The 23,595-nt window shown below is 50.2% G+C and overlaps 1 protein-coding gene across 1 annotated transcript; it reads right to left on the bottom strand.

Moving 5' to 3' along the window:
- Positions 1-27: 27 nt before the first annotated feature.
- On the bottom strand, positions 28-23,576 carry NMNAT2 (nicotinamide nucleotide adenylyltransferase 2). The gene is made up of 11 exons (XM_059478757.1): positions 23,439-23,576; positions 9,058-9,146; positions 8,277-8,344; positions 7,544-7,622; positions 6,387-6,516; positions 5,681-5,761; positions 5,525-5,569; positions 4,641-4,717; positions 3,273-3,374; positions 2,973-3,040; positions 28-2,850 (listed from the first exon to the last, which is right to left on the bottom strand). Exons 1-11 carry the CDS (start codon positions 23,521-23,523, stop codon positions 2,748-2,750), a joined length of 927 nt encoding a protein of 308 aa, XP_059334740.1. The 5' UTR covers positions 23,524-23,576; the 3' UTR covers positions 28-2,747.
- Between the last annotated feature and the right edge of the window lie 19 nt (positions 23,577-23,595).

The following is a 23,595-nucleotide window of genomic DNA, read 5'->3' as shown; positions in this document are numbered from 1 at the left end:
GACTTTTTTAAAATCACACCAGTAATATCTCTGTTTTGTTTTGTTTATTACATAATTTAAACATTTTGCTGATAAAGTATTTTTTGTCAATGACTGTTTTTTCATATAGCAACAGAAAAAAAGAAAAAAAAGGCTCCAAAACTTTTGACAAAGGTGAAATTGGTGGCATGGCAATTTCAACCCCTTCCCTCCCCCCTTTATTAATTTTCTTTTCCCAAAAGACGTTTGAAGTTCATTTCACTTTCAGCAAATTGACTGTTAAAAAGTGGCGGTTCAAAGACCAAAACCCACGAGCTTCTTCCCACACCTCTCCTGCACCCTGGACACCCCCATCCTCACCTCCCCAGCGGTCACATGGATCATCACAGATGATTATTTTCTTCCCATTCCCACCCAAAGACATTTTTCCAAATCAGTCCCAGAGCTGAAGGCCCCATTACAAACCCCCATCCCTCCCCCCATCCTGTGAGTTTTACTGAGCAGGTATGTGAAGGTAAGAGCAGAACAAACTCCTCATCCTCACCACAGCTAAGCTTCACCATCCCAACCACGTGGATCAGGAGGCCATGGCATTCCCAGGTCTCCTTCTGTGTACTGGAGGGAGGATCAGAGATGATGTTTGGACATTACTCTTTCTTCCTCCCTCTCCATTGTTAATTTTCTGTCTTTCCTCGGGGAAAACCCGCTGTCCTTGCTCCCACCTCAGAGGTGTTGCTCCCCAGGAGGTTCAGTCCCTCTGTGTGTTTTGGAGGTTGATTGCCATCACTGGGCTTGGAGCTAAGGAACACAGGGGACATCTGGAAGGAGGAGAGGCTGCTGTCTGGGATAACTTGTGTGTTGGGGTGGGGAGGGAAGGGAGGCTGACAAACAGAATGTGGAGAGCAGCCCAGCGAGTAGCTGACACACCCTGGGTGTCTCAAGACACTCACAGGTGTCACTGCCAGGGGACATCAGTGGGGTGGTGATGGTGGTGACCTTGCTGAAGGCCTCCCTGGAGCGGAGTCCCCCACACCCTCACCACCTTCTCTGCTTTGGCATCTCCATATCTCCTCATCCTATGGGATATGTACTCAACTGCCTGGAGATACCAGAGCTGACACTGAGGGGCTCAGCTGCCACATTTAGAACAGTTCCCAAAGAAATCTCTCCATGCAGAGGGAAATCCCTGATAAGGAAACACCTCTTCTGGCCTTTGGGTGAGTCACATCACTTCTATCTTTCTGGGAAGGGCTGTGCATTCCTGAGAAGTTGTGAACTACTGCTCCTAATATCCTGTCTGCTGCAAGGACCCTGTGGGTTTCCTTGTTTGTCCAAAGTGGCTTGCTGTTCCAAGGATGCCAGCAGCACCCAGCAGGTCACCAAATTTAGCACAAAGTCCCACCTTGTGCTAAATTTGAGTTTTCTTGAGAGCTCCTTTATGGACTTTTAAGGGACAAAATAGAAGAATTTTCACATTTTTCCTTGAAAGACTCTGGAGGACTCTCAGCCACAGCAGAAGGACTGTACCCAAAGTGATCCAAGGTTACAGGGAGCAAAGGGAGAGGAGAAGGTGAGGGCCAGACCTTCCTGATGGCTGTGACCCTTCCCAGGAGCTGTTCAGAGTCCTTGTGCCCTAGGGATGATCTGCAGGACACGGCCCTGCTCGAGCAATCCTCCCCTCCACAAGACTCCAGTAACTGCTCTGCATTACCTGTCCTGCTTTCACTGTGAGCATCTCCTCTAGGATCCATCCCTGGCATCAGGGGGAGTACCACAGGAGCCTGGCTTGTCCCAAGGAATGTGCAAAGCAGCTATGGCTGGCTTGGGAGGGGCAGCTTATCGTGCATTTAATGAGCTCTTCAAGGAGAGGCAGAGAGTAGGAGTGGCAGGAGAAGATGGATGGAGCAGAAATGGAGATCTGGAGGGTAGAGGATGGGGATGGACACAGCCAGGTTTGGGGTAAATTCTCACCAGAGGCTTTGGCTCACCACCTGCTTCTTTCTACTCTATAATTTCTTGGCCCCATGAAAGGCAGATCCCTTTCTAGGTTCTGTGGGATAGAGCATCACCCCAACTTCACTATCTTAGGGAGTGGCTTCAGTTCTTGCAGCTAGGGCAAGGTGAGATGTGACATTCTCTCCATAATGTTTCAGCAGCAGTGCTCACCAAGGCCTCTGCTGCCTTTTAGAAATGCCCTCTCCATGATTTTCAGGGGCAGGAGGAGGGTTTTTTTAGCTGGGTTGTCTCATGGCTGGCCTGAGGAGGTTTCCCCTGCCGTGGGGCACTGAGCTGGTTGTGTTACAACTGTCTGCTGCCAGCCAGGGTTTGGTTGGTCACTGGGCTGAGAGGCCCAAAGGGCTCACAGTAAAGTTGCTTAATTAAAAAAAAAAAAAAAATCCACCCAGATTTATTGAGCTTAGGTTGTGTAAGATGATGCAGAATAGGCAGCCCCTGCCCTGAGCATGCTGGGAAGATGGACTGAGGGGACCATTTCCCAGGGACATTCTGGGAGCACACGGAGCACGTCGCTCCCTGAGCAGCCCCCGTCCCTCCCCATGCACACAGGGCAGGGCAGTGCCCCAGAGCAAGAGACCAAACCATTCCCTGGACAGGGCTGCACAACAGAGTGTTGGTGCTGGGGGTGAGGGGCAGACATGGGCAGGAGGCCATGGGATGGGGGACAGATGGAGACACTGAGAGAGAGAGAGAGAGAGGGGTGATGCAGGCACGCGGGACACGGGGCTGTCTCGCTGCGAGGGCTCGGGCTCTTAGCCAGAGGCGTTGATGTACAGCTGGCTCTTGAGGATGTAGTCAATGACAGGCTGGCAGAGGTAATCCACAACGTGTCCATCCCCGTGCTGCAGGGCCAGTCTGGGCGTGTGGGGAGACAGAAAGGTGTCAGAGCCCACTTGGGTGGGTCAGGTGTCCCTGCAAATGGAGGGGCTGGCTGGGGACACCCTGCTCTGTAGTGGGAGTAGCCCAGCTTCACTCACCTGCTTTTGGTGGAGCTGACAACTGACATGGGGTGGTTTGAGTCATCCTTCACCACCAGGATGTTGTTCTGCAGGGGTAACAGGAAAAGAGGAGTGAAGGGATGGCTTGAAAGCAGATATCTGCTGCTCCAGCCTCCCCACCCTGCTGTGTGGTGACCCCATTGCTCATCCCATCCACCAGCCGAGAGCACCTGACCCTGAGATGCTTTGTGTCCCATGACAAAACTGTCTCCCTGGGTGAAGAGAGACCGAGAGTCCTCTCTCAGCCCTCCCTGGGCACACGTGCACCCTCTGACTCACTTTGTACTTGCGGAGGATGGAGGAGTGGTTCATGATCCGCTCGGGGTCGGCTCCGTCCCGCGGCACCACCACGATCCCAAACTCCCCGACAATCACCTCCATCTGCCAGCAACACAAAGTGTGGAGAGCTTCAGAGCCACCCCATGCAAAACCTCCCACTGCCTGCCAACCCCACCCTGCCCTGAGAAAGCTGGACCATGGTCTGAAGGGAGATGGGGAGTGACTTTGAGGCTATGTCACTGGCCTTGGCAGAAACATGGAGTTGTGCAGGCAAGTGGTCGGCACTAGATCAAATAAAAGGCACAGGGTTAAATCCTACTAGTAGACATTGAGGTGAGGCTTTGAGGAGAACTTGTGGCAGAAGGAGGTGGCAGCAGAAGAGGTTGCCCAAGGTGAATGTGATCTCTGCCTGGCTGGAAGGGTTCATGAGCAGGATGGATGTATTGGTCCTGACAGAGGTCTGGGAGGATTGCTTTTCCAAACTTGTTTGGCCAAATTTGCTGCTGCATGAGGAGCACTCATAGTGCTCACACTTCTCTCAGATGAGACAAATCAGGCTCATCCAAAAGAACTTTGGGTCAGCAAATTCAGGCAGCAGGAGTCTATGAGGAGGTGCTGCTGCAGAAAACATCTTCTGCCTGTGCTTTGATGTCATTTCTGCATCCTTTGTGCTGGGCTCAGGGCTTGGCTCAGCTCATTTCAGTTTTTTCAGCCCTTCAAAGGAGATGCCCGCTGCCCAAATGCTTTAAAAAGTTAAGGATTGAAGATGTGCTAACTGATTTTTGAAGGCTGAGAAGTTCAAGGAGGGAGGTTTGTGTTGAGTGCCTGATTTCAGGGAGGAGCTGGGGAGCCCTCACAGCCAGCATGGCTCCAACCAGGAGCAGCAGGTGGGGCAGCAGCCCAGGGCTGGTGTTCTCCCATGAAAATACAGCTTCTTCCAGCAAGGAACAACAGTGAAACATGTTGATTTGCCTCTAAATATGTTTAATTCCTAACATCTGAACCACTCCTGTAAATACCTTATTTCCTACCTGCACACCTCACTCTGCTGGGATTGGCAGATACTGGCTTGATACTGGCCCCTTCCAAGGGACAAGGAGTGGGAGCACAGCCTTTGAAGTGCCTTGGGATGGGCTTACCCTCCACCCCAAGTGACATCCTCTGCATTAACAGGGTGCAGGGCTTGGGGCCATGGAAGCCCTGTGGAAATGTGTAGGGGAGATGACAGTCAGGGTAGGGATGGAGGAGGCAGTGGAGATGGTGGGCACAGCTCCTGTCATCCCAAGGGACCTGGTGGCTCCCAGGAGCCCTGGCTGTGGGAGGCAGAGTAGGAGGAGCATGGAGGGGTGCCTGGCAGTGGTGACTCACGTCTGCCTCGTTCCAGAGGCCAGGGATGCAGAAGGATTCCAGCAGGTCGCTGCCACAGAGCAGCAAGATGCGCAGCTCTGGAAAAGACAGGAGAGAAGCCCAGAGTTGGGAGCACAAGGGGCTGAAGGAACTCCCTCCTCCCCCACCCAACTTTGAGGGTTGGCTTTGCAGCTCAGTGAGAAAATTGTGCTGTGGGAACTTTTCTGCTCTGACAGGCCCATAAAGATTAATTTCTTTGCACAACTGCCCGACAAAAGCCATAACCCCCCAACCGCCCCACCCAAGAGGGATGAGAAAAGGTGGCTGCATGGGAAAATGCCTCCCTATTTGGCATTCCCAGGTGGCCAAAGCCTTTAGACTCTACATGGTGCCAGTGCTAGGATGGCTGTAGTCCCAGGCTGTGCCTGAAAAGGGTCACAAAACCACTGGTAAAGTCCCCATGCAGAGCTCTGGGTGATGTCTGGTGGGGCTAAAACCCTAAATGCCTTCAGAGCAAGGGGCGCCGTGGCTGGTCAGGCAGCCAAAATCTCTCCTGCTGCTGCTGTGTGAAGCTCTGCAGGGCTGCAGGCAGTGTGGGCATGGGGTGACACCACCATGGGAGGCCGAGTTTGATGGCACTTGAGGGGATTGTCAGGACAGGGTGCCATGGCAGCTCTGTGCCAGTGCTGGGAGCTGTGTCCCCAGCACTCCCTTATCTCAGGCTGCTGTCTGTCATGGGACTAGGCTCATCCCAGTTGGAGCTGTTTCTGTGGCATCCCTGAGCCCCAGTAGCTGGCACCAAGGTGGGATGATGCTGTGTCTGCCAGAGCTGCCATGCAGATGCCCCCAAGCCATGCAGCACTCACCCAGGAGTAGGAGCAAGGTGGAGAGATGTGTGCACTTACCAATTTCCTCATATCTCATCACTGTCCCCAGGTTGGCATTCTCATCTGAGAAAGGGCAGCAAAAGAGAGGTGCTGGTGCCCAGCCTGGAAGAGGGCTTGGGAGGAAGGGAGGGGAGGGGGTCTCTAGAGGAGATGCTGGACCTTCCCTCTACGTACCCACAAAGGTGAAGCGCTCCATGGGTGGGCGGACGCAGCAAATCCGGCTCAGGCTTTCTCCCACCTTCCCCAAGATCTTTGCTAAAGGGCAAGAAGGAAAATTAATGGGAAGGAGGCTGTGTCATTAACCCTTCCACGTGCTTCAGCCACCCTGGTTCTGCAAAATGCTCCTGTGCCTGGGTGTGCAACTACTCCCAGCATCTCCCAGCACCTCCTCTCATGGTCTTAACTCCCAGGAGTGCTCCACTGTGCCTTGAAGGGACCAGCTAGGCAGCTAAAAGCATGAATAAAATCATAGGATGTAAATTTTAATGGGATTTAAGTAGTGTTCCCTCTTCTCAGCTAATACCTTTATGGTGCACATCCCTCTGACTTGTAGGGATTCCCACTGCATCATCTCTCCTGCCAGTTCATCCCTTGGTACCAGGTAACCTTTCCTTTTGTAGGTTTCACCGCCTAGACATCATCCAGCTGAAGTCCAAGGAGATTTCACAGCCATTTTAAGCTGTTCTTGGCTTCTGCCCTTGCTGTGCTGGATGCTGACTCCTGCATCACAGCCCTGCCCCACCCTGGACTTGCTGCACCAAGACTGATGAGACACCTGCCCAAAATTAAGGTGATGGAGCATTGTTCTAATATTTGGCAGCCCAGGCTGGGAGGTGGGGGTAAGCAGCCACCCCTGTGTGCCCTGTGCCACCCCACCCACCTGCAGTGGGCTTGCTGGAGACGCTGTTGTTGTTCTGGTAGATGTTCTGCGACGACTCGTTCTGGGGCTGCCCGATCACAGGGGTGATGGAGGGCGTGTTGACATTGGACAGGATGCAGCCAGTCACTCTCTGCAATCAGGGAAGGATGTAATTGGAACAGTGTCTTCACCCCAGCAACCTCACAAAACCTTTCTGGCCCTCTCACCCCTGGTTCAAGTTTACCTTTGGTGACAGGCACATCCCAGCTCACTTTAGGGTGCCCAGTCCCATCTGACCTCACCAAATGGGCCTGGGGCTATCAGGACCCTGTGGATAGACTGTGACTTGTGTTTAAGGTGGTATCAAGCTTTTTGTGTGGCCTAGCAAGGAGCATGCATGTTCTCTTCTGCTCCACCCATCCCTGCAGGGAAAGGAAGGTATCACCAGCAACTCCCTGGCTTCAGCACCACAGTGCCTGGATGCACTGGACATCCTGCTGGGCTGGCTAGTGCCACTCCTGTGCCTCCTGTCTGGGCTGTCTTTGAGCTTGTACAATGCTCTTTCATCCATTTCCTGTCTTTGCTTTTCTTCCTATATCTGAGTGTACCAGCAGCTCTGCTACCCCTGTCACCCAAGGGCAGACACTTTCCTCCTTGGCTTTCAGCACTGCCTGAACTTTTCCTCCTGGGGCTGTGCTCCCTGGGGACTTCCCAGATGCTGAATTTTCCTGTCAGGTCTCTTTTTCAGGTTTATACAGCAGTTCTGGCTCAGCTGGTGAGCGGGGAGGCCCCTCCACCCCTCCCTCCCTCCCTCCCTCCCTCAGGGAGGAGGAAGCAGGGTGTCACTAATGATGTGCCCACCCCTGCTTTGAGTCTGCCTTAAGCCCTGCTGCCCTCCTGGTGCTGCTGGGTCCAGGATGGCTGCTGGCTCCAGCTGGAGGGCTCCATTTCCTTCTGCATCAGGGCCCAGACCTCAGAGCAGCTGTGACAGTCTCACCCCTTCCAGGTCAGGATCTCTCTGTGTTCCTGCAAGACTTCTCACTGTCAGTCTCTGATGTGTTTCTTCTCTCTGTCAGTCTCTGGTGTTTTGGCTGTTGATGGCCCTGAGCTGGGGAAGGGCACCCCCACCCCTGCACTGTCCCCATGCCCTCACCCTGGTGCACCCATGGCTGCCTCACCTTCATCAGGTCGCGGTGGTGCTCCAGCACGCTGCAGGTGGTCTGCCAGGTGTCCTGGTAGCACTCCCAGGGGTCCACCCTGCCAGAAGCACAGCAAGGCAACAGTGCAGCTCATGGCCACTGCCTGGACCTCCTGCCCATGCCCCCTCCTCCCCACATGGCTGACCAATGCAGTGCCATGAGCAGCCATCATCAATCCCTCAGCCCCGGCATGGACCATGTCCTTTCTCCAGCCCCTCTCCACAGTGATCCCTAACAGCTCTGGAGAGCTGAATGTGTGCCTGGTCATCTTTCCATGCTTGGTACGCAACTAACCAGCTTTTTTTGGGTTTTGATGTGAGTATGTGTGTCATAACCCTCTTTCTGAGGGCAGCCCAAGATGCTTCTGGTGTCCCTTCAACCACCAGATGCCCCATGGCAGTGCTGGGAAGGTGAAAGTCTGCAGGCTGGTGCTACGAGTGAGCTGAGTGACATTGGGTATCACCCAGACACCCCAGGCTCAGTTAGGGCTTGAATGACTCCCCAGATCCTGAAGGGTGGTGTAACCCTCCTTGTCTGTTCTCTGCTGGACCGGGAGAGGAAGGTCTCTGATGTTTGGGCTGGGAGGAAATTCATCCTGGAGCTGTGCCAGCTGGTGGCATCTCCACTGTGCATGCAGGACTTTGTGCCCAGGGTGCAGGGAAGGGGCAGGGGCTGTGGTGGGTGCCATGGCAGTGCCAGCTGTGCCACCCACCTGATCCAGTCGGAGGACTGCACAGCCAGCTGGCACATGGTCAGGCGGTGCCGGCTGGAGACCAGCCCCTGCGCGAGAAGGGAAGGAAGAACGCTCATGAAGCCTTGTGCTCTGGCCAGCCTGGGCTTGCAAACCCTTCTGGGGCAGAACATCAGGCTCAGTCGTGTGGGACAGGCCAGAAGGATTCCTTCCTGCCCACAGAAGTTTATTTAAGCTCCTGTTTGCTGGAGGGGAGGAGTCTCTGTTGGGCTCAGCCCTGGCTACGTGCTGAGGTGGGGAGATTTGCTCAGCAGCACCACTCCCAGACCTGTGCTCCAAAGGGGCCAGCCTGAGGGGGTGATTTCTTGATGAAATTCCTCCACCTTTCAGGAGACAAGTGAGCTCACCACTCCTAATTTGACAAGTGCTCCTAAAGGCCACTCATAATTGCATAATTTTGATATCCCCTCCTCCCCCCAAAAAAAACCCTAACCCTAACAATTTACTTTGAAATAATTAAAACTAAAAAACCCCCACCAACCCCCACCTAAGGCATCACCATCACTACTGTTTTGGATGGACTGTTTCTCTTTGCTGCCTAGTACTTTGGCTCATTTTAGGGTCTCACTGCAGTTTCTATCTAAACAATGAGAGGTTTCATCCTCTCCCTTCTCTCTGAGACTTTCCCAAGGTCAGGAGCTGCCCCAGGCAGAAGAGGGCCATGAGGGGACCACGGGTCAGGCAGTGCTGCCCAGTGCTCAGCCCTAATTTTGGAGGCAAAGAGGACATGGGGACAGCTCACCGTTTTCCCATAGGAGTCGTGCACGGGTGACACGATGCCGCCGATGACGATGAAGCGTCCGGTCTTGTGCAGGTAATCCCGGGCTCGCTCTGGAGAGGGGACAAGGACAAGGATGGAGGGGGTTTATCAGGACCCACTGAGCCCTGCAACACCAGCCATGGCCCAGCCAGTCCCTCACAGCCACACAGCTGCTCCATCCCTCCCTGGCCTGTGTCAGCCCCATGTGCTGCCCATGTCCCAGCACCGTGTGCCACCCATGTCCCAGCTGTCCTAAGAGACGTTCAGTTTCAGGCTGGTATTTACCTAAAGGTGACATTTGAGGATAAAAGTGCTGGTGACAAATTGCCAAACCCACCTGGTCTGCTACATATCTACCCCAGCTATTGAGACAGTACCAAGGAAAAAGAAGATAAGGAAGGTAAGAGCAAAAAGGCAGATAAGATTGATGAGCCATTAGACAGATATTTTTTTTCTTCAAGATCTATAAAATATTTTGGATTTGCAAATAAAAGGAGCATTTCTGGAATGGAGGTGGTGATTTCAGGATCCATCAGCAATCCCAAGATGTCACTGTGCATCACATCCTTCAGACACTGAATTCAGTGTCTGGCACTGCCCTAGGGGATGATGAGGGGTCCTTCCTGAAGGGTGGGTGTTCCCAGGGGGGACATCCCTGGAAGCATCCAAGGCCAGGTTGGATGGGGCTTGAAGCAACCTGGGTTAGTGGAACACATCCCTGCCCATGGCAGGGGCTGGAATGGGATGAGTTTAAGGTCCCTTTCAACCCAAACCATTCCAGGATTCTAAGTCACTTAGGCAATTTTTTTTTCCAAATTTTGAAATTTCTGCTAGGGAATTTTATTCAGTTGCTGTCAGTTAAAAGTAAATTAAGGAAATATAATTGCCATGGACCTTTTTTTCCCCCTCGAGGGCATTGAGCAGCCTCAGGCCTCTGTGACAGCCTGTGGGAAATTTGCCAGCCTTAATATAACCTTTTCCTCAGACTCACCTGAAATCCTCACTCTGGCTGCCTTCCCAGCTCTTGTGCTTTGGACACACCAGCCTCCAGAGAGGGAAAAATGGGCTTAAATCATTTGATTGGTGCAGGGAGTAAAATCTGATTGCCTGAATTGGATGCACCAAAATTATCCTTCGTGCCCTCAAAATCCCATGAGAGCACATGCAGCAAAACACAGTATGCTTGGGTTTGGTTTTTTTGCACAGGTAGGGAGAAGTGAAGATTGATGGCTCAGCATTTACCTTTTTATCATAATGCAAATTAAAATGCAAATTAAAAGAAAAAGGAAATTCCCTAACAAAAAAGATGCCGTTGAGTTTTAAATGAACACATCCTTTCATTATTTTCTGATTTGCCCTGACTTGATTTTCCTTGACAAAGGAAGATTAAAAACCACTGATCTGTCCCTCTTATGTCCCCTTTATGAAGTTCATCTTTCAGGGGAGCTGAACTCTTGACATGTAAACTCTGTTTCAAGCTCTCTAGGGTGGCTGATGGTATTAATCTGCTCTGAGTTCTTGGTGGCAAAAGCCAAAGGTTTTCCCTGGTTTACCAATATCTCAAGGTCTGTATTTAAACAGCCTGGCACCCTCTCCACATCTTCAGGCAATGTGGCCCTTGCTGCTGGCAGGTCCTCTCAGCTCCAGCTTCCAGCATACACCACACATGTACTACCACCTTCTGCCTCAACAGAACATTTCTTCTGGTGAAAACAGGCCCTGGAACAGGATGCCCAGAGAAGCTTTGGATTCCTCATGCTTGGAAGTGTCCAAGGCCAGGTAAGCAGGGGTTTGGAGCAATTGGCTCTAGTGAAAGGTGTCCCTGAGGGGCTGCTGATGGCCTTGCAGCACTCAGGGAGGCTCTGCTGCTGGCAGGAAAGGGATGCTGCTGCTCTGTACTGCCATCAAAACTGCTCATTTGGGTTTTAACCTGCGCAATCTGTAAAAATGAGACTGCTTTCTAAGTTGGCATCGGCATTTCCAAGAGTATGTTGTCTACCTCAGAAACACCACATATAATTTCAATATGCAGGGGAAGTATTTGGGCAAATGAGGGCTAAGAAGCAGCAGTACAGTGTAGGGAATGGGAACACCTTCTGGTTCTCTCTTGCCCATAACTTTCCATTCCTCCTGTCCTCTGTCACAGCTCCCCATCCCTTCCCCAGCCCACTTCTTGCCTGTTGATTACCTGTGATGTCCAGAGATTACACCAGACCACAGAAACCCCCTCCAGTATTTTCATTTTCTACGAGCACTTTATATCCTGCCCCATCAATGCAAGGATGTCAGCCTGTAAATGCAGAGCCCATTCCTTGTCTGCAGTAAAATGTCTGCAATGCTCCAGGCAGCCTCCCTGGCTTTCAGACATTGGTGACATAAATAAACCCGGGGTGGTGGCTCTGCCAAGACATGCATTAGCCCCCTGGCAGGCTCCTTGTGGCATGGGAGGCTTTCAGCCATGGCTCTGTGCCTGGCAGCTGCTGGATGGCCACAGCCTGGCTGTGCTGGGCAGGGAGGGGACAGGGGTGACACTTGCACCCATCCCAGCACTGGTGACACTTTCCTGCTTTCCCAGCCCAGCTTGGCTTGCCTGCCCTGCAAATGCCCTTCAGGTATTTTCATCTCTGCTGCTTTCCTGAGGGACAAAGATAGGGAAAGACCAGTCAGAGGATATGCTCCAGGGCTACAAAACTGAAAAGTGATGACTCTTTGGTTTGAATGAAAAAATAGCATTCCACTTGCCCAATAGGAAATCAGTCCTTATTTAAGAGATGTGACTTTTTGGAGGTTCTCACTGAGTATATTTAATCACAATGTTTGAGCTCCTCTGGCAGTGCTCCATCACCTAAACTGACATTACTGAAATCAAATATTCCTCATGTTCAATTTTTCAAGGTGTAATTTCAGATTGTATTTGCTTTGCCTTTGTACCTGGTTCATCTGCACCCCTAAGCCTTCCTTTTTTCTATTTTTTTTTTTCTCCTTACAGAGTAAAGCCACAGGCCAGCTCTGATTTATGCCCTTCCCCCAGAGGGGATTGAAGCTGCAGCTTGCTCACACTGTGCCAGCTCTCTGAAAACACACACAAGGTAGCAGGGAGGCAAGAAAGCTCTGCACAGCCTTCATTGCATGGCCCTGAGAGTTGGGACACAGAAGTTGCACAGCCACAGGTGATGGAAAAGGCAAAACCATCTCCCAAGTGTCTCATTTTTATTTTCAGCAATTTGGCCTCTGACAACCTTGGGCAGGAGGTGGGACATGGCCATTAAAATCCCTTCTTCTGCAGGAGAGAGTGACCCAGATATGCCAGCACACTTTGTTTTATTCTCAGCTAGCAGCACTTGCAGGACCTAAATGGTGCTTCCAGAGCTCAGTGTGGGCAAGGAGCCAGCAGTTACTCTCAGTCTAATTGAATGATGTGTATGTATATAGATATATATAGAGATATTTTTTAAAAAAGCCCTCTCTGAATGCCAAATCAGGGATGTATTCATCAGAGGTGTCCTCCTCCCAGAGCCCAGCTCTCCTGCCTAGCCCAGAGCCTTGTTCTGGGTCCCAAGCAGTGTCCTCACACACTGTCAGGTCTTGGCTAGTGCTGGGAACACTATTGGCATCTCCCTTCCCTGGGCTCCCAGAAGAAACATTTCTACCAGAGCAAGCCCTGGCTGCTCTTCAGGAGAGGTCTCTCCTTTGGGAAGAAGCAGGAGACTGATTCTCCACCGTGGGGTTGGCCCTTCCCAAGGCAAACCTGGGGAGATCCTCGTGTCCCACTGACCCAAATAACCTGTCCTGCCTCGTGCTCAGTGCCTCCTAGACAATTTCAGTCAGATCCTCAGGAGAATTCTAGCTGGCAGAAAAATCCCATTAAGCCCCCTAATGATTTTTTAAAATATATTAATCTCTCAGCTAATTGCTCTGTTACACTTTCCCCCAGCCCATTAGTCCATAGCTGTACCCAGGCACTGTGGAAATAACAAATATGGGAAGGGCTTTGTAGGCACACAGTGTGTGGTGATTGTGAGTGGGGCTGGCCCAGCCTCATCCCCAGTGGGTGCAGCTGTGAGCAGCAGGTGAGCAGCACTGACAGCAACGAGCCATGGAGTGCCCAGGGGCACTGAGCAGCCACCAAAGGGAACAGAGGGCACACAGGGGCAGGGCACCAACAGGAGGGGATAAAAGGCTGGGCTGGAGAACAAGAAGCTTGAAGACTTCTCAAGTGGTAAGATTTTACTCTACATGGGTTGAAGCTTTCTGAAATTGTATGGTGATATTCTGTGTACCATGGCGTCTCCACTGTGGCATGTGCTGTGACAGGGCTTCAGGTGCTGCTGTACATCAGCTTTATCAGCTTTCCATAAGCACAAAAAAAGCACTGGCCACCAAATGCCTCAAGATTTGTGGTGGAAGAGGAGGCTGTGAAAGGCCCTGAGAGGTGATGCTGCAGGACCTGACCCTGCCAGCCCACCCAGGTCCCCACCAGTGTCCAGCTCAGAGCCACACAAGTGATGACTAATGAGACTCATGCTATCACCATCTGTTGATCACTCCTGGCTTCAAGCAGAAAGGTACAACTAGGTGTTTAAAACTAACTAACTAAAAATAATAAAAGTAGGAGACTGAGTCACATTAAGCTGATCTAGAAACAGCAGAACATTTCCGGGAGCCCCAGCTAGATGGGGCCTGGGCAGGGGACCTGGCTCGTCCCAGAGGATCTGGGTTTCCTCTCTGAAGCTGTAGAGGGACAACCTCTTTGATATAATTGAAATTGAAAGTGAAGACATCCTATTTTTCCCTCTTTTATTAGAAGTGGAGTATTGCAAGTGTCAGTGTGCCTGAGAAGTTACACAGGAGTCCAGGAAGGAGAGCTCTCAGGCCCTAGAGCTTGAGAAGGAGCATCTGAGGAAAAGCATGGCAGAACAACCCTGGCCAAGGTGCTTTTCCCTCCTGTAGCTGCTACTCCTGCTGCTGTGGAGTGGGAGGGAGCAGGCAATGCCCATCAGGTGAGCAACATAAGGAGGAGTACAAGGAGCTGCTTCTTGAGTTGAAGTGCCACCAGCTCCTCAAGACAGGGACTGATCCTGCTTTTCTGTGATCGGTACAGTGCTGCCACTCTCTCCACTTGCACAGAGAAGCAATGTAACTTATTCCTTGGAGATCTCCACTCTGGTATCACAGGGAGAGCAGGAACGTTCTCACACCCTGCTGGATCTCACCTGAGGTGTGGGCAGCCAAGTGGGTGGATGTTAAACACCTCCATGAGGTGTTCAGCACCTGGGTATCTCAGAGGTCTTGGGGCTAAAGAGGTAAGGCAAAGCATCTAATGGGGTAAAAGTAACTCTTACCAGATAGTGGGATGGGGCTTGGAGCAGCCTGCTCTAGGGAATGGTGTTGTAACAAAATGATCTTTAAGGTCTCTGCCAAACCATTCAGTGATTCTAAATTTGGATGACGAAGAGGCCTTCACCTAAAGAAGGTTTTTTGAGCTGTCTTCTGCAGGACAGCACTGAAACAACCTGCTTAGAAGCCCTTGGAGAAGGATTAAGCATCTCTAGGTAAGATGATTTTTTTTGTATATGTTGAATTGAAGTGGAAAGTGAAAGGTCATGTACATTTCCCTGTCTGGTGCATCACCTGTCACCCCACCCAGCAAAAGGGTAGCAGCAAAAGGCAAGATTTTCACTATTCTGCCATGGTTTTATATGTCAGTTTAGTCAAAATGTGGATAGAACATCCAAAATAGGACAGGCACCTTAATGTACATCCCTGGAGAGGTCCCAGTCCCCATCTCACTCAGGGAAAATTGGTGTCACACAGTGCCTTTAAAAAAATGAAAGGGAACTAAAACCCCAACAGATTTTCACACTTGTTTTCCAGTGCCCTAATTTCCCTGAGGAAGCACTGTGTTTGTTTTCATTTCCAAGCTGTTGTAGCACATCAAAGGCAGAGCTTTTTACGTCCTGGCATGTGTGGTGCTGCTCCTTTGGGCTGACACGTGGCAGGATCACAATCCCACCAGGAGCAGAGGATTTATGGTTCCCAATTCCCCACGTAGCAGGGATGAGGAGCCTTTGTCCAGCAGCTCTTGGGCTGCCTCCACATGGAGCTGACCCCTGTTTGTCTGACCCAGGGCTTGCCTTTGCTGGCAGGGTGTCTGAGGATGCTGACCTTGTGTGGGATCTGTGTGGGCTGAACCAGGACTGTGCAGGCAGGAAACATCCCAGCTACAGAGGGGCAGAAAGGCTGGGGGATGCTGGTCAGGGTGTGGGGTGACAGAGCCATGGTAGGATTTCAGGCTCAAGGTGACACTAGAGGGATGTCACATCCCTGTTACTGCAGCTGTGTAGCAGTGAAACCCTGTCTCTTTGCAGAGTCATTCCCAAGACCCCATTTTCCCCAAAAAGAAACATCAGCCATGTCTGTGCACAAAGCAAAGGTGCCAGAAGCATAGTTACGTGTTTAAGCATCCCCAACCCAGCTTGTCCTGGGAAAAGTGGATTTTCTGCTTTCCCTTGCCAATGAACCACAGAGAAACGTCATCTCCTCAGGGAAGGCTTAAGCTCAATTAGGGGCTGTTGGATTTTCAGTGAAAATAGAAACCTTTGTGTAGCAGGGGCTGTGCAAGTTCTTCCTTGCCTGGCTCGGAGATGGGTTCTCCACCTATCCCATGGGGGCTGCCTGTGCCTCTTATTCCAGCCCTGAAACAGACTGATCTCAGTTAATCTGCTCCTGGGGCAGGCCCTACAGTGGCTTTTGAACATGCATATTTCTGAAGAATCTAGGCTTTTGTGTTCCCAAATATTGATTTAGCAAATTTCTGCTGCTATGATCAAGATACATCCAGTGGCTCAGGATTACTGAAGAAAACTAGTTGATGCTGAAAAGAGGGAGGGGGGAAAAGTGTTTTTGAGCCAGGTTGCCTTTTCTAGCAACAATAGTGTTTCAGTGGAATGAGAGCTCGTGCCTTGAGTACTATTGACTGTCTCCACACATGGCATCTGAAAATCTCTCCCTGCTTGGCTGGGCACTGGTGGCATCATGGAAGTGCTTGGACTGAGGGGTTATAAATACCAGAGAGGGCATGCTCATGCCCAAATCCAGAGGTGCCCTGGCTTTTTCTCTATCTTATGCTGATTTCTCAGTCCTCAGAGGTTGTTGGGTCTTCCCAGAGCTGCTCTGGGCTCCCTGGTCCCAGGTGGAGGTTGAGGTTAGGGTTAGGATTAAGGGTGGAGGTACTTGTGCTAGACTTCAACACAGGTGAATTTCCTTGGCTCAGAGGGCCTCTTGCAGCCTCCCAGCCTTGCTGCCAGAAGGGATTTTGGGAGCCAAAGCGTTCAGAGGTGAGGATGCCCATTTTTGGGTCCGTTGCCACTCAGATGCAGGCAGATCAGCACAGTCATGACCCACTCCTACCCTGGTCCCCATCCCTGGGGTGCTTGCCCCACAGCAGCCTGGCAGCAGAAGGATGTGATCCTCCCACTGCACCTCTCAAGCAGTTAAATGAGCTGCCCAAGGTTACATGAGAGATGTGGGCTGCTGGTGTTTAGCATGCAGCTAATTGATACCTTGGCACTGCACAGGCTGATGTTAAAAAGCATCAGAGAAGGCAGTGCAGGGGGTGAGAGCATCACAGTGAGTGCAAATGGTTTTAAAATAGAAGCAGAGCCCCTGTTTCCTTCTTGAATGAGGTTGTAGGACTGAATTTCTCACTGCCAGGTTTGTTTATAGTCGGTGGAATAAAAGAAGGTATGTGGCACATTTTGGGAGGTGGCATTATCATGGAGCCAATGTGATGTCTCAGAGACTGTAATAAATACTGCTAAATATTTAATAGCTTATAAATGTTTAAAAGAATCCCTGAATAGTTATTGATGGAGTTTAGTCTCATGCTCAGGAAAACTCACTCTGGGTTATGAAGAGGAGATGCAGGAAGCTGATGACAAAGGCTGTAAAAAATGACTCTGTATGGCGTGCAGTGATGGGAATGTGACATCAGCTGATATAAAACGTTCCCCAGAAGAGCCATGGGTGCTGCTCTGCCCTCCCAGCAGAGCAGTTTCAGTGTGTTTGGGGCGAGTGGTGGGTGTGGAGGTGTGCTGTGACCCAGCCCCTGGCACAAGGGCAGGGCTGGCAGTGTCGCTGTCCCGCTGATCCAGGGACACTTGGGCAGGGCACAGCTCACCTTCCCAGCCCCCCGTACCGAGGGGAGGGTAGGGCTGCTCGCTGAGATTGCAGCGGCTCGGGTGTCAGTGGGAGCTCCTCTGCTCTCTTACAGAGGGATGAGCGGGGATGCAGCAGCTCCCCGTGTCTGACACATCACCCCGGCTGTTCTGAGATCTGCCCTGGCTCTGCCCTGCTCAAGCCATCCCCACTGCGCTCAGCCGCTGCTGCTGAGCTCCAAAGCTGCTCATCCAGGCTCTCCCTGTCCGTCTGTCCGTCCTCCCGGAGCCGCACGGCACCTCCCCTCCATCCATCGATCTCTCCTGCTCATTACTCGTTCCCATTTCAGCACAGGAGGAAATGGAGCCACGAGGCAGCCTCACAGGGCCCCACTTCTTACTCGTGCTGCAGACAGCAAAGTCTCTCCCAAGCTCCTGAGAAGCTTTTGTTAGATGGAGAGGGAAGGAATTTTGCTCCTGGACATTTGCAGATGCATTGTTATTGAAGCAAAGGGGAAAGGGTAAAGCTGTCACACTGCTCAGGCATTTCTCCCAGCTCTGTCCCAGGCAGTGACGCTCTCATTAAACTGCTCTGCAGTCCAGTCATCTCAATCAAGTAAGAAAAAATGATGCTTGAAATTCAGGACATTAAGACAATACATCATTAACAAAAGCCTCAGCTCCTGCCTCTTCATCCCTCTTTACTTAGGGAACGCCATCCTTTCATCTCAAATCCCTTGCTCTGGGATGCAGCAGCCCTCAGTGCTGCTCTTCTACAAGGATTGCAGTGCACAATCAAAGAGCAGCCTGCTGAGATTTTTAATTGCTCGAGTTTTCTTAAGAACCAAGCAAGAGGGTTTTATGTTTGATAGCAGAGTCCTCTTTCATTGTTTTCCACCAGAAATGTTTTTTACCCAGCTGTTGGTTGGGATATTAACTCTCTTCAACAACAGATGCACATAGGACCTAAGGAAAATTTAGTTAGACAAAAAGGAAAGAGCAGTGGGGATTTGCTGACTTTCAGGATTCAGGCTATTTACTGGCAGTGTTCTTCTGTGCAAGTCCAGGTCCTGGGCACTGCTTGAAATGAGGCAGGTGGGGAAACTCCATGGTCAAACACATTTAAAATATCTGAGGTAACAAAACTCCCTGTCATGAATGACATCTCACAAATCTCTTCCTCCCAAAGAAGCTGATCTGGAGCAACCCATCACCCCACAAATCCACATGCAGGAGATGAGGCAGTATGGATACAGGCAGATGATACAGATTTGATTAGAATCCTCTATTTGCCATCAAGTGCTTCATAGTACCCAAAAACTAGCTGTTAAAAAGCCAAATACCTGTGACTAAGTCAGATAATGTCCCATTTTTTGGTAGGGTTACCCAACCTGCTGCCTCTGAGACCAGCTCTGAACATCCCCATGGACCCCAAACTCCACCTTGCTGGACTTTGTGGGCACTGTGCATCCAGAAGGGAGGGAGGAAGGCTGAAATTTCCCTCTGCAAGAGCAGGGAGGCCCCAGTGAAGCCCTGCTGCTTGCAGGCTGATAAGCAGAGGTGGAAAGGGGAATCGAGGGGTCATCCAGTCCCTGAAGATGAAGCTGTTCTTAGAGGTGGGTAGAAATAAAACTGTGGTTGATGAGCAAGACTTTGTGAGTGAAGCCAGAAGTTTGTACATGAAAAGAATGGATTGTGAAGAATTTCAGAACTTTTAGAAGACAAGGAAAAAAAAAGTCTAAAATGCCAAAATAGAGGGTGTGGGCAATTCCAGAGGGACAATTTCTTCTACAATTGAAGAAAAATCAGTTAAAGAAAATAGAGAGGAAAAAAGTCAGTATCAAAACACAGCATGGTGTTTGACCAGATACCATTTCACTCCACCAAAATCCTCATTTCAGTTTGAAGAAATCATCAGAACAATCCTCCAATTCTCACATATCCATCGGATGGTACAAGCCCTTCCCACTGCAGAACCTACAAAGAAACTACTCTCAGCACCTTCCTTCCAAATCCAGTTAATTTTTGGCTCTATCTCCAACTCTGAAACACTATGACAGAGAACCTGGAGCCTCTGACCTTGTCTGGTGATGCCTTTAATCCCAGCTTTTTACCCAAGGCCATCTTCAAAATGAACTATATTTTTTTGAATTGAAAAATTTTATTTCTACTTTGCTCTGCAGAGCTGCCTTTTGGTTTTGAAGCTCTGGACACAGTTGTGTTATGGCTCCTTGAGCTTGGGACCACATGGGGAAGTGATTTAATTGTCAAAGCAAGCACGAGCTTGCTGTCTGGCAGAGTGCCAGCATGGGCTGTGCTGTGTGAGGAGAGCTGCATGGATTAGGTTTTGCTTTTGACGTTGGTGCCTTGGCTTTTGTCCTTTGGGTGGCATTGCTTGCACGGGAAGGGAGGAGGAGGCAAACTGAGAGGAGGCCAAGATGGAGAAGAAGCGCTTCAGCCAGCAGATACCACTGCTGGGTGTCTGTGCCACTGAGTGTGCCCCAGTGCTTTGTGCTGAGACCCAAAATCAGCGTGGGGATGTCTCAGGGGTTCCCCTCCTGAGCTGGCTGCAGGGCAGGGGGATAAGCAGCAGCCCATGCTCAGTGCTCCTCTGAGTGGCAGCAAGAAAGGAAAGTGAGCATCCTGGGGTTGGTGTGTACTGGCGGAGGTGAGCAGGTGGGCTCCTTGCATCCAACAGTGGTGGGGTTTTATGTGGCTTTAATGAAGGACTTTGTTCAGAATCTTTTTTCTTCTTTGATTTGGCTCTGCTTTTTCTTCTCCATACCTCCTTAGGTTATACATGGAGTTTCATTTTGTGTTAAAGGCCACCAATGTTTGTGTCAAGTTTTGGAAACAACCTTTGCCCTCTCTGTCCTTCCATCTTTCCTGCCCACCACAGAAACATCCCAAACTTTTTCTCATAGCCACAGAAAGCTGGAAAATACAACTGACATTTGTGATTCAGAACCCTCTCAAAGCACGGCTGACACCACAAATAACTCGGAGTGTTTTCAGGACTATGTGGGCGTTTGTCTCGACCCCTTGGTAGGGATGGCTGTACATGACTGTGTCACCTACTTTTTTGTTATATGTCATATATCTTAGGCAAAGTATTAATTTATATGTATGATATTCATTTTGTATACACAGTTACGATTCAGCCTCATTTGGGGAGCCCCAGTGACCCAGAATTTTAACTGGCAGATGAAGCAGGGAGCTCTGTTGCAGTAAGTTCAGCTGCTCACGAGGTTCAGCAGTGGGATGCAGTTGCAGATTTGGGGTTGTAAGAAGAATCCCAGCTTTCTGAAATCCCAAGGATGAGTCTTAAATTCATATGACTGATGGAAAGAATAACTCAATGGGAATCTTTCCCCCACTAGAAGAGACTTCCACATAATTAACTAATCCCCTATTCAGGCAAAAATCCTATGGGAAAAGGTTGGGTTTTGGTCTGAATAAAACATGGTAAAATCCACACTGAGAAAAACGATGGCTGACATAAAATGGTGTGCTTACAGTGACATACCTGAGCAAATATTGTACTTCCTTTTGGCTTAATTAGTGCCATGTGTTAAAAAGATAAATTGTCTTTCTCTATGTTAAGCAAAAAATCCTCCTATTAGGTCCTCAAAGCCCAAATATTTGTCTGAATGACAAAGGCAATATTTTTGCCCAAATTCAGCTGTTTGAAATGCATCATTTACAGGATAGAGCACTGTTTTGGTTGGACTCTATAGTGCAGAGCTAGAAGAGTAACACAGATTTTGGTTGAGATTCCCATGGCTTCACAGGATTACTCTTTTTTAGGGGAGAAGTGTTCCTCAAACAAAAATGATGATGGATTTAGAAGCTGAATTCTGTGTCCTTTCCTCATGGGAGTCTCCTTTATCCCTATCAGGTATCTCAAGTATTGTATTCCAGGAGCTCTACAGGACACATGCATCGAAAAATTCAACATCAAACCACCCTTTTTTAGCTAAAACCTGTCTTCCTGAAAGATGTCTGAGTATTTATTTACAGCCTTCATGTGACAGAGGATCCACCAGGTGCCCAGGTACTTTCTCATACTACTTGATTACCCTCACTCAAACCCACACAACAGATTTGTAGTTTGAAGTGTTGTGGGGTCCAATCTTGGCATCTCACCCGTACTTATTCTGCTGAGCGAAGTTGCTCACTTTCATCACATATCACATATCCCTCCCCTAAGCATAGGGCAGGGATACGTGATACCCCTCAACATATTTAAGGATGGATCTAGGCTGAGCCTCCCTAGTCTCCTGCCACGAAGCCTGGCTTCCAAAACTAATGTAATTCCTCTCACTGTTCCTCAGAGAAGGGTTTTGCTAATGCTGTACATGAAAATAATGCAACCTTTCTTCTTCTGCCTGATATTCCCCTGCTCATATCTACAAGGGTCACATTTGCTGCTTTATTTACAGCACCACACAGAGTTTGCATTCAGTGGGTTGTGCACAATCCCCGCTCAGTCCTTGACACCACTGCTGTTTGCAGAAGACATTTGCTTTTTGTTTATCTTTGAAGTGTGTTCTTCCCCGCTGGACATATGACTTTGCCTTTGACTCTGCTGTTGAACAAGCCCTTTTCATCAAACAACCAGAGTTAGGCAGCACAACTGACTCATTTCCAGCAGGAATTGCTATTCTGCCCACTTCGGGGCCATGGCCACTTTTTGCCATCAGGGATTATATATTTTCTTTCACATCTTTGATAAAGATTCTGAAGAGTACTGAGTAAAAAGAAAATCTTACTGCGAGTCTATAAGAACATGCACTGCATACAAATATCTCACTGATCCTTATTTTCTAAAATACATTTTGTTACTTGTTGTTAGTCCACTGAATAAGGGCCACATGGATATCTTCAGTGTTCCTTAATCAAAATAAGACTAAAGAAATTTTTTCATCAGTGTTGCTTCCATCAACCAAGTTCTTGTAATTTAATTTAATAATTGTTTTTATTTTTAAATAGTTCCTCTTGATCCTGGTTGGCAAATTCTTTTTGCTTAGGGGATAGGATATATATATTTATAAAATTTCAACCATATTGGTGCCCAGGCCTACATTTTGCTGGCACTTATGAAATGGAATAACAATGTGATCCTTTGCATCTAGAAAACCATCATTTTCAAACCTGATGTGCAACTGATTATGTTCTACAAAACCAAGGTTTTATGCAGAAATACCCCAAGCTGATTTCAAGTATTTTTATATAGTTTATATATTTAGAAACTTATATACAGCTTTTAGAAACCCCAGGGGTGCTTCTCCACTGGTAGCACACGACCTTCAGTATCTGCTTCCCAGGCTCAAATCTCCAATCAGACATAAAGGATGAATCCTGTCTCTGCACTCTGGAGTGGTCTGCAGTGGACACTTCCCAGGACTCCTCCCCGGCCAAGGGAGCCTCTGTTTGCATTGGGATTTCCGGGCATTTTGAGCTTTACCAAAACAGTATCTATGGCATGTCAGACCGCCTTTGATGGAGACTGCCCTCCCTCTCTCCCTCCTTCACTCCCTCTTGTCTTGCCAGGCTGTAGCAGTGATTCCAGCATCCCTATCCTCTGTATCATCACAGGGATGCTCGATAATATCCATCATCTCACACAAACATTTTCCATTCCTTCGACCTAGTATCAATCTGATGGTTGACTACTCCAATATCTCCATTAAGTGCCAGTATTTTTGTTGACTTTTGTACCTGGCTGTGGCTGCTTGGTTCCATCTCCTCCCTGGTCAGAGGAAATGGAAGTGCTGCAGCGGCTGCAGTCTCGCAGACCCGAGGACGGAGCAGCAGCGGGCAAACAGCGCCAGGACCGACCCCGGGGGCTGCGGCCCGGGAGCGGGAGACTGTGAGTGCAGAGGGGGGACCCCGCCATGCCAGGGGACAGCCCCACAGGGCTGGGGACAGCTGCCAGGGATGGCCAGCGGGTTCGGGAGGCCCCGGCGCTCCCCGCCCGCGGCGCCTTCAGCACCACCCGCCGCGGACAGCGCCCGGGAGCGGAGCCGCGCTCGGAACGCGCCCCGAGCCCCGCAGCGGCCGCATCCGCACATCCCCGCATCCCACATCCCCACATCCGCATATCCCCACATCCAGACATCCGCACATCCACACCCGGGGGCAGCCCCCGGCGCTTCCCAGGCCTCCCCGCCCTCTCCAGCCCGCCCCGCCGCCGCGGCCACTGACCGAACATCTGGATGTGGCCCTTGGTGATGGGGTTGAAGCTGCCGCAGGCCAGCAGGATAACGTGGGTCTTGGTGGTCTCGGTCATGGTGCGGCCCTGCCCGGCCCCGCCGCGGTCTGAGGCTCGGTGCGGCTGCGGGAGGGAGGAGGGCGGGGGATG

This window comes from Ammospiza nelsoni, chromosome 9 (genome assembly GCF_027579445.1).
Source record: "Ammospiza nelsoni isolate bAmmNel1 chromosome 9, bAmmNel1.pri, whole genome shotgun sequence".
Classification (NCBI taxonomy): domain Eukaryota; kingdom Metazoa; phylum Chordata; class Aves; order Passeriformes; family Passerellidae; genus Ammospiza; species Ammospiza nelsoni.
This window is presented reverse-complemented; position numbering and strand designations above follow the sequence as displayed.

What these genes read in the sequence shown, in the direction of transcription:
- NMNAT2 (XM_059478757.1), bottom strand. Translation starts at nt 23,523, where the DNA reads ATGACCGAGACCACCAAGACCCACGTTATCCTGCTGGCCTGCGGCAGC. An exon ending in GGAGCGCTTCACCTTTGTGG is followed by an intron (nt 5,570 to 5,680) that starts GTACGTAGAGGG and finishes GCCCTTTCTCAG; the next exon opens with ATGAGAATGCCAACCTGGGG. An exon ending in CCATCCTCCGCAAGTACAAA is followed by an intron (nt 3,041 to 3,272) that starts GTGAGTCAGAGG and finishes TTACCCCTGCAG; the next exon opens with AACAACATCCTGGTGGTGAA.